This window comes from Panthera tigris, chromosome B3 (genome assembly GCF_018350195.1).
Source record: "Panthera tigris isolate Pti1 chromosome B3, P.tigris_Pti1_mat1.1, whole genome shotgun sequence".
Lineage (NCBI taxonomy): Eukaryota > Metazoa > Chordata > Mammalia > Carnivora > Felidae > Panthera > Panthera tigris.
The window spans coordinates 105927895-105938329 of NC_056665.1; the positions used below are offsets into that span (position 1 = coordinate 105927895).

General features: G+C 41.6%; 1 protein-coding gene across 1 annotated transcript in view; it reads right to left on the reverse strand.

Moving 5' to 3' along the window:
- Positions 1-10145, reverse strand: part of CCDC175 (coiled-coil domain containing 175) — a 74972-nt gene extending 64827 nt beyond the window's left edge. Inside the window, exons 1-4 of the mRNA XM_042989810.1 lie at positions 9971-10145; positions 7561-7646; positions 5650-5761; positions 273-408 (exon numbers count right to left, since the gene is read on the reverse strand). Coding sequence (XP_042845744.1) covers positions 273-408; positions 5650-5761; positions 7561-7646; positions 9971-10130 — 494 coding nt within the window. The 5' untranslated portion in view covers positions 10131-10145. The remainder of the gene's footprint in view (positions 1-272; positions 409-5649; positions 5762-7560; positions 7647-9970) is intronic.
- Positions 10146-10435: the final 290 nt, after the last annotated feature.

The window sequence follows — 10435 nt, forward strand, 5'->3', positions numbered from 1 at the left end:
TTACACACAGTAGCTGCTGCTGAGAAGCTGGATGGCCTCTGAAATGTTACAGGTCTCCTAACTGCAGTGGTGAAAGAAGTTTTTGCTCTCCTCCCCAGCTCTGCGCAGTCATCACACACCCCTCAGCAGTCAGGGTCATCTGCTTGAAGTGATACCCCCCTCCTACTTACCCTGTATCAGTTCAGAAACAGAAGGCAAACCCCTTAGGATAATTTTCACACTCCAGTCACAGACCCCAACTCCCTCATGTACCAAATTAAAAAAATACATACCCTAGAATTTCATTAATTTTTTGCAGATCAAGTATTTTCTTCTTCAGGAACTCTATTTCATTATTCATCCTTGTAACGTCCATTTGTAATTGATTTATCTCAAAAAGATTTAATCTGCGGGCGTCTCTGACACATTCTTAAAAGTAAATGGAAATGTCACTAGATTATTTGAGAAACAGCACAGTTGTACATACTGACTTTTCCATTTTTTTAATATTTATTTTTGAGAGAGACAGAGACAGGGAGTGAATGGGGGAGAGGCAGAGAGAATCCACGGACCGTGAGATCATGACCTGAGCTGAAGTTGGACACTTGGCCAACTGAGCCACCCAGGCACTCCTGTAATGCTCTTTTAATTATGTTCCTGTATCAGACACCTCTTACCCCTTTGGGCCCTCTCAATCTTACCTATCAATTATTTCCCTTATTTCATCTGCTGCTATTGATAGGGAAAAATAGGATAAAATAGGCAGAGAAGGAAAGGATTAGGACCTGGGGTCCCTGGATGGGGAAAGACACATATTTTGGAACAATGCTGGGAATTTCTAACTAGAGCAAACCCCCTTAGGCGTAAGGTCCCTCTTAAGAATGTAACAGATACCACCTACTCCCCCTCAGGTTCCCCTCCGGAATTTGACAATCAAAATACTTAGCTAAACCATAAAACTTAGGTTATATGAGGGACAGTATGACCCATCTGACTCTTCACACAATGGAATCCAACCAGTCAGGAATGGGCAACCCAGCACCTTGAGTTGTCAAGCCAACAAAGATGGGACCTGAGAAGGAACAAGGGGGAAGGGAAGGGGGGGCTGACCAGAACCTTATAAAACAAGGACCCTTGCCTGTGGTCGCAGGCATTCACTTTCAAATGTCCCTTCTTTGTAAAGACAGTTTTCATACTATTCTGCTTTTCTAATCTTATACTCTAGTCAACTTTTCCATGCTGTTCATTTTGCGTCCACCTCTTCACTCTTCGAAGTGGTGAGACAACGAATCCTGGGTGTTGAGGTAAAAATTCCTGCAGCACTATGGTGACCAGCTTTCTATGGGCTCTGAACAACCTCAGACTGGTGCAGTCTGGCAGAACCTCATTCCTGCCTATTCTATCCGCTTCTCACCTCCAGTCTAGGACCTTCTTGTCACCGCTCCCTTGAGACTTCTTTATGCACGCATACCCATGCTCGTGTAACTTGAAGTGTGGGAGGCCGGTGAACGCTAGACTGATGACAGACAGGAGCTGGTGCCTGGACAGTCCAGAGAAGATGTAGCCGTGTATCTTGGGACATGTTCCTATACTAACTTAGTTGTGTTTAGCGGCAGTCAGCATGGTATTGCACCCCATATCAGCGTTCTCTTCTCCCTGCTTTTCTCTCCTTATCCCGCCCTCCTCCTCTTTGGATTGTGCTCCCAAATATCAGTGTAAAAGCCTCTGGCTCTGCTTTCTGGGGGGAACTGAGTGTGTTAATTCATGTGTCATTCTTGTGTGATTGTGTGATCATTCATCAACAAATAACAAATCAGTGTAATCACATAAGACTTCAGAAGCATGATAGATATAAATACAAAAAAATAAAATTTTTAACACTGCTTAGAAGGTCCTGGACTAGCCATTCCCACCCCATAAATTCTCTAGAAACTAGCCGGTAGCTCCATCTGAGAGAGATAGGTTATTTTTCTAAGGCTACTTATTAAGTTTGCTCATTGTGGCAGGGCATCCTGAACTTTTATGTCTCAAATAGGCATATATATCACCTGGGGATATTATTGAAATACAGATTCTGAGAGAGTAAGTCTGGGATGGGCCTAGAGATTCTGGATTTTATAACAAGCTTTCAGATGCTGCTGATCCAAGAACCATACTTTGAGTAGCAAAGCTTTATAACCTAAGACCAATTAACTTTACTTGGTTAAGTATTCAGTGTCTATCAAGAATCTCTTTAGCTAATATGCTATTTACTTTCCTTCTAAATATTTTTCCTGATTATAAAAGTAACCCAACACATTCTTAATTCTCCCTTCAGCACAGACTCTTTTTTTTCTGTATATAGAGTTTGTCATATTTTTCCTGCCAAACTAGAGTAATACCATGCATATTGTTTTACAGCTGACTGTGTCACTCAGTGTCTAATTAGGAGACAGAAATCTTATAAATAAAACAGGGAAATTTTAGTATAGAGAATTATTGACTCTAACAGGAGGTTAGAGTAATGAGGGATCGAATGGTAAGAAAGAAAAGAGAACTCTAAAGGATTCAGGAACAGCAGACACGAGGAGCAGCTACTACCCCCAGGGGCCGAGAGGGTTCGTTCAAGGAAGCAGCAACTCCAGCCCTGGGAGCCAGGCCTCACTGGAAAGTGCTGTGGCTCACTGGGCACAGAAGTTCTTGAAATGCTGGGCTGGTAGAACTCATGGAAATCTACCTTCTGGAGGAATTGAGGGGACCTGTCCGCAGGGAGATGCCATACTTCAGAGCTCACTGCCAAACCACCCGAAGAGCGCCAGGGAAGCTGTTCACAGGCTGGTGCCTCACTGGTAGCAATCTACCATGAAGCTGCCCCAGGGGTACTGGAGGAAGCAGCCGGGCACTGTGGACAGCCACACATGGCAGGAGCCTGGCATGGAGAGGCTGTGTGTGCTCCAAGAGCTGGCTGAGAGGAGCACCCTGGGACCAGAAAGAGCACTGCTTTTTCTTCCAGTGTCCCTCCAGGGTTCTCTCCTGATGAAACGTTGTGGCAGCTGGTACAGGGGGAAAATTACAGGGCCCATCTCTCTCCATACTGAGCAGACAACGAAGGTAGATTTGGAGCTGCACGCAAGGCAGTAAATGGATAATGGGAACATCTACTTAAAAAGTGTTTTGTTGTTGTTGCTGCGGTTTGTTTTTTGTTTTTAATGTTTATTTACTTTGGGAGGGAGGGAGGGAGGGAGGGGGGGGAGAGAGAGAGAGAGAGAGAGAGAGAGAGAGAGAGAGAGAGAGAGAGAGAGAGAGAGAGAGAATATCTAAAGCAGGTTCCAGGCTCTGAGCTGTCAGCACAGAGCCCGACACGGGGCTTGAACCCAGGACTGCCAGATCACGACGTGAGCCAAGGTCAGACGCTTAACTGACTGAGCCACCCAGGTGCCCCCAGTTTGTTTTGAATTTAAACCACTGGGTTGGGGGAGGCGGAGGTTACACGGTAACGAGCTTTGGAGCGGTGATGACACTTGGGAGTTGTTCTACACTGAGCAAGGGAGGCAGACTTTTGCATTCTCACACTGACTGATCACAGAGTATGGGCTGCACGTGGAGAGAGAATGCTCCAGGATAGGGCAGGGGATGGTTTCAATTCCTGCAGAGGACCTGAGCTCTGAGGCTCACAAGCCTTAGTCAATATTCCTGGAAGCTGGGGAAATGAGGTTGGAGCCTTACTGTATACCACATACAAAATTTAACAAAAGGTGAATAAAAAAACCTAAATATAAGAGCTAAACCTATAAAACTCTTAGAAGAAAACATACAAGGAAATCTTCATGACATTGGATTTAGCAATGATTTCTTGGATATGACACCAAAAGCATAGGCAGCCAAAGAAAATCCTAAGGGCACCTGGGTGGCTCAGTCGGTTAAGCGGCCGACTTTGGCTCAGGTCATGATCTCGTGGTTGGTGGCTTTGACCCCGCATCAGGCTCTGTGCTGACAGCTCAGGGCCTGGAGCCTGTTTCGGATTCTGTGTCTCCGTCTCTGCCCCTCCCCTGCTCGCGATCTGTCTCTCTCTCTCAAAAATAAATAAACGTTAAAAAAAAGAAAAAAAACATTGACAAATTGGACTAAATCAAAATTTGAAACTTTTGTGCATCAAAAGTCAGTATCAACACAGTGAAAAGGGGACACCTGGGTGGCTCAGTCAGTTAGTGGATAACTCTTGATCTTGGCTCAGGTCATGATTTTATTAATTGTGAGATCAAGCCCTGCACTGGGCTCTGTGCTGACAGCATGGAGCATGCATGGGATTCACTCTCTCCCTCTCTCTCTGCCCCCCACCCCCGCCCCAGCATGCATGCTCTCTCAAAATAAAAATTAAAAAAAAATAGTATGAAAAGGAAAACCATGGAATAGGTTGAAATATTTTCAAACAATATACTTGATAAAGGATTAACACCCAGACTATACAAAGAATTCTCACAACTCAATAACAACCAAACAACCTAGTTAAAAGATGAGCAAGGTACCCGAATAGATATTTCTCCAAAGAAGATATCCCAATGACCAATAAGCACATGAAAAAATGCTCAACATCATTAATCATTAGGGAAATGCAAAACAAAACCACCATGATACAGCATTTCACATCCACTAGGATGACTATACTAAAAAAAAAAAAAAAAGAACAGAAAGGAACAAATGTTAACAAGAATGTGAAGAAATTGGGATCCTTGCACTTCTGGGGTGGGAATGTAAAATACTGCAGCCACTGTGGAAAACAGTATGGCAGCTTCTCAAAACTTAAAGTACCCCCTTACTATACAATCCAGCAATTCCCTGCTGCATATATGCCCAAAAGAATCGGAAGTAGGGACTCTAATAGATATTTGCACCAAATAAATACATTTGCATCAACTAAATAATTATGTATTTATTTATTTTGAGAGAGACAGAGAGAGTGTGAGCAGGGGAGGGGCAGAGAAAGAGGGAGAATCTTAAGCAGGCTCCGCGCTGTCAGCCCAGAGTCCATCAGGGGCTCAAACTCATGAAACTGTGAGATCATGACCTGGGCCAAAATCAAGAGTTGAAGTTCAACTGACTGGGCCACACAGGGGCCTCAGCACCCTCATGTTTACAACGGCTTTGTTCACAATAGCTAAAAGGTAGAAACAACCCAAGGGCCATCAGTGGATGAACAGGTAAACAAAACATGGTATACACACACAGTGGAATACTGTTCGACCTTCAAATGAAAGAAAATTGTGACACATGCTACAACGTGGATAAAACTAGAAGACATGCCAAGTGAAATTAGTCACTAAAGGAAAGTACTGTATGGTTCCACTTATATGAGGTACCTATATAGTCTCTAAACTTACAGGGACAGAAAGTAGGATGGTGCTTTAGGTGAGTCAAGTTGCCGAATTTAATTCGATAAATACCAATTTGGAACGGGCTAATCCAGATATCTTTAGTCTATTTAGAAACTAAAATATATAAGTTCAAGTTTTATATATATCATTCCCACTTACAATATGAGGGGAAAATGATGATGGATCTGTGTTTGTGTAGTGTATTTTTTCTAGCTACATTTTGACAGAAAATAATGATTAAACTTGTCTTATTACAAGCAGTAGGCTCAATTTTCTTCTAAGATAAACTAAGTTTCTACAGTTGATAACCTTCAAGTACCTTCCAATTCTCTGCCAATGCTATTGGGAAGAGTTTCTAGTAGGAAATATAGTCTGCTGAGTTCCATGCTTTCAATTTCCAGGAGATCAATTGTGGCTTTTCTCATTTCTTCCTGAAAATTTAAATCACATATTTAAAAAGTTAAAGCATTAAAATAATAAAATTGATTTTCCAGGCAATGCCCCATTATAAACATTTTCAGAGATCAAACTTTGATTTTCATTCAATACCTTCTGCTTTTATTTTTATTTGGAATAGAAAAATAACTATTCCATAATCAGTTTTTAAGGTGTCATTGTTAAATTATCTTTTAATCTTTGCAGATTTCCTTCTCAGAAATCATGTCTCTTTGTTTCTTGCATGCAGTTTCAATCAACTTAAAAGGAAAGACTCCAACAAAAAGGGTAATGCTGAGAAAAATCTCTTTCATTAAAAAATGGAAAATGCCTCTAGAAATATGCTTAGGTATAAAAAGAACAATTTTTTTCTTTCTTTTTTCTTTTTTAAATACATACCTACAAATCTAAACAAATAGTCTGGTGGAGATTCTTGACCTTTTTTTGGTGGGGCTTATTTTTGAAAAAAGAAAACCATCCAAAAATGTTAGTGGAAAAAAATAGATAAATCATCTCTTCAATAAATGATTGTAATGTATATAGTTATTTTATGACCTGAGAAATCCATTATATTTTATGAGTAATAAAAAGCAGATAACATAATTATACATATAGTATGATTGCTTTTCTGTAAACAAATAAAATTCAAAACAGGCATCATCTATTCCCTGAAAGTGGGAAAGACATTCATCAAAGAGTTAATTATGATTATATTAATTTAGTTTATTATTTTATGATTATGCTGAGATCATGGTGGTTTTTACTTTCTTCCTTTTACTTGTCTATTTAAAAAAAAATCCAGGGTAAACTTTCAGAATAGTGAAAATTTGTTACTTTTAAAAACGGAGATTCCACAGCTCAGATATTACATGGAAACATACTAGATACTTTTAAGAAGTAACAATAAATATTTTGAGCCCTTCAAACTTGGGAGAAAAACGTAACCAAAAAGACAAAGCAGAGGTAAAGGTTTCCATGGGACCACAGTGCAGCACCACACAGACGCCTAGTATTTCCATATATGTATTCAATTAAGTGGGATCCTGAAGTATAATGCTGTAGTATACATACACAACTATATATAATCACAGAAAAATATAATTATAAAAGAGGTGAACTTTTCTCAGCAGTCTGCGGACTCAAACTCATTTACTTTACGCCACATTTCTACATTTTTAGGTATTTGATGTATAGATTTTTATTCACTATTTTAAAATCAAATGAAGAGACCTCGCCATTCTCACTCTGTGGGGAAAGCACTGGAAACATCATCCAGGGCCCAGGAGGGCCCAGCTTGTGACACTTCAAAAGGAAATTCTTTAAATATTTCTTTGATGGGGCCAAGTTACCATAAAAAAGAGTTGCTTTGTTTTCACTGACCGGCACTGTCTGGTCAAATAATCTTTCAGCAGTTACATAAGAAATTGCTTATAACGAACTGAGTAAATTGGCACCGTGCATGGTTTATACATTGGGGTCAAGCATTTGCCCACGTGGCCCACCCCTTCACTGAGCTCCTTTAGCACAGGTACTGCCTCTCCTAAGCAGGCCGGCCTCCATCCATACATAGCACAGGTCCTTAAGTCAGTGTCCTGAATGGAAAACCAGGCAACATTCCACAGCTGATGAACACTGGGGCAAATGCTCAGTAAACTGAGGTAGAAATTTTCTTCACTCAGGGGAAATAGTTTCCCTATTCATCTATTCAAGTACCTTGAACAGAGGTGGTGCTAAATTAAAGGTTAATGAAGAAGTGGAAGATTGAAAAAAATAGCTCTTAGAGATAATACAATACCAATTTCTTAACAGCGATAGCAATGTCCTTAAGAAAGGTCCTAGCTTCTTCGTTGCATTTAAAATAGTCACTTTGCAGTGATTGTTCTAAAAAAGGAAAAAAATTAGAAAATGAAAGATCTCTTACGTGTTAGTCCAAATTCTATTTAACCTTTTAGATCTAGCTCAAATGCCTGCCCAGCTGAAAATTATATCTTCTATCTCTGACTTCTTCTAGTACTTAATATGAATCTCTTTTGAACATGTTTCCTATTTCATAGTATTCTAACTTAGGTATATATTTTATGCTTCTTGAAGGCAAACCCTATCTTTGCATCTCTCATGATAGAAAGAAGGAATCTGTATAGAATGGGACCAAAAATTCAACAAATACTTAGGAAAGGAAGAAATATAACATGCCTATAATGTAGGTGTGAGAATGTTTTCATATATATATTTGTATACATGTAAATATAATATTATGCAAAAAAACCCACTCATTTAATTAACTGTTTAAAAGTCCCTTATGTCACTTCTTTTTCTGTGCCAATATTTTAATCCTGGGATGAGAGTAAATGTTTGAAAATTGGTAGGTGTGACGAACACAGAACTTCTAGCCCTTTTCATTCCCTGACATATGAAAAGTGTCTCCTTTCCCTCATACACCGTAAGCAGGAGGCACATGAGAAGAGAGGCTTGTGAAATATTAGCAATGGTAATGGAGACAAGATACATAATGAGTGGAAAGAAGGAAGGGAAAAAGGATGAAAGGAAACAGGAGGGAGAACAGAGGAAGCTTTACTTACCTTGGCTCTGTCACCATTCATGTGAACACCATTCATGTTTTACATGTATTATGTAAGTTGATTACTATAATCTTAGGATGACTCCCATGTCACAGGTGAGAAATCTGACTTTTGAGTTTATGTCATATGTTCATGGTCACAGAACACAGATAAGAGTCTAGATTCAACCCAAGTTGGTGTGACTCGAGTCCTTGCCCTTAATGGTCTCTACTCTCAGGACAGTAGACAGCAATTTCTGCCCTGAGTTCTGGGGAGCATGGATTCTCTTAATGAACGAAGCTCTCAAACCAAGTGAAAATCAGTTACTGGGTTTGCAAACAAGTGTGCGTTAGGAAGAGACAGGCACTGCCTGTTATCTCCTTCCCCTTCTTCTAATGGAATGAATGAGCACAAGCTGTTCCCACTTGCAAACAGGCTGGAGAGCTGCGTATTTGATAACCCACACCTGAGGCTTAATGAAGTTTTTTTTTTCCTACAGAAAACTTTCTTAAAGTCCAGAAATTATTCGCAGAAAAATATTTGCACATCGAAGTGCTGGGATTAAATGCACATGCCGATCTAGAGATGGAGTATAAAGAGAATTCAAGGCCCTAGCTCTATCATTTGGCAATGACCTTGGGCACCTGTAACTCATTTAGGTCTCTGGTGGTTAACATTCTTCATGATAATATTCATCCAAGCTTATCTCATAGGAATTGTGAAGTTAAATTAGTTCATCTAAGAAGAAAAAAAGAAACTATCCCAAACTAATAGTAACATTATGATAAAAGTCAAGATGATTACCTTGAACCCATGAGAAGCTGATGTTAAAGAGAGGAGATGCTTTGTTGTTTGGCCTAAACGGTTTATGAGCTAAACAAGAAATGCCCTTTCTTGGACCATATCTTACCTTAAACTTAGGTGCCTTGATTGCAGGTTCAGCTTTCTAACTGAAGAGGCATTTTAACCTGGACCTATCCAAGGTATCATGTTTGCATCCACTAAACATTCATGTCTAATTTTTCTTGTCTAACACAACAGGAACTTCTTAAACACTCCCTTTCTTGTTTGCCTGTTAAATTCTCCACTTTACCGTGGCAAAATGTTGGAGGAAGTTAACTTGCAAAGAAAAGGCAAGAAGGGAGAAGCTGAAATTAAATGCATAATCTTTTTTTCTGTTGTTTTTTTAAAAGTAGGCTTTGGCCCAACAGGGAGCCCAAGGTAGGGCTTGAGCTAAGGAATCTGAGATCAAAGGTCCACCCTTAACTCACCAAGCCACCCAGACACCCCTGAAATTAAATGCATCATCTAAATGCGGGTGGACACCCCAGTCTCAGGCAAATGGCAGTGGCCTGAGAGTTAAGGATTTGTCCAGGATTTGTCACCAGTCATTAGTGTGAGCTGGGCCAAGTCACTTTAGTGGCACTAGAGCAGGAGAGCTGAACCCTGGGTCCCACCAAGCCGCCTCTCTCTCCCCCAAGGAACCTGAGGAGGCTCTGCTTCAGCCAGGGACTCCTGGGGTTCCCGCAGGCAGGTCCCCACTGAGGGAGGCTCACCCCCCAACCCCCCCCCCCCACCCCACCCAGTGCCAGCTAGATGCCACTTCCGAGGCCTCTCCCTTCCTCCCTGAGCCCGCAGGCTTCTTACCCACAACAAAGAGCTGCTCCAGCGCAGCGGTCGCGACCGAGGAGCCCAGGGAGGAGGGGAAGGTGCATAATTCCAGGGAGGGGCCGGTGGAGACGGCTGCTGCCTGCAGCAGCACCTTCCGGCTGAACCCCAGCTCTGGGGACCAGGAGCTCAGGGCCATCTTGCTGCCCCTGCGCGTTGCCTACCAGGCCTGACGCCGCCGGGGCTGCCGGTTGCCACGGGCAACAGAGACGCGAAGGCCCCGGGCGCCCCCTGGGGTAGATACCTCCCAAGTAAAAGAACCTGAAGTTAAAAGAAATTTCAACCACAATAATTAAGCGATCCTGGAGGGCTGGGCCGCTCTTCAGCCGTCCTTTCCTCCTTCAGTTTGCATTTCTTTAGCCTGGGTCCCGGATTTCTCTTGGGCCACTGGAATCATACTAACGATCACTTTTGAACACACTTCTGTGTCAGGTACTACAGGAT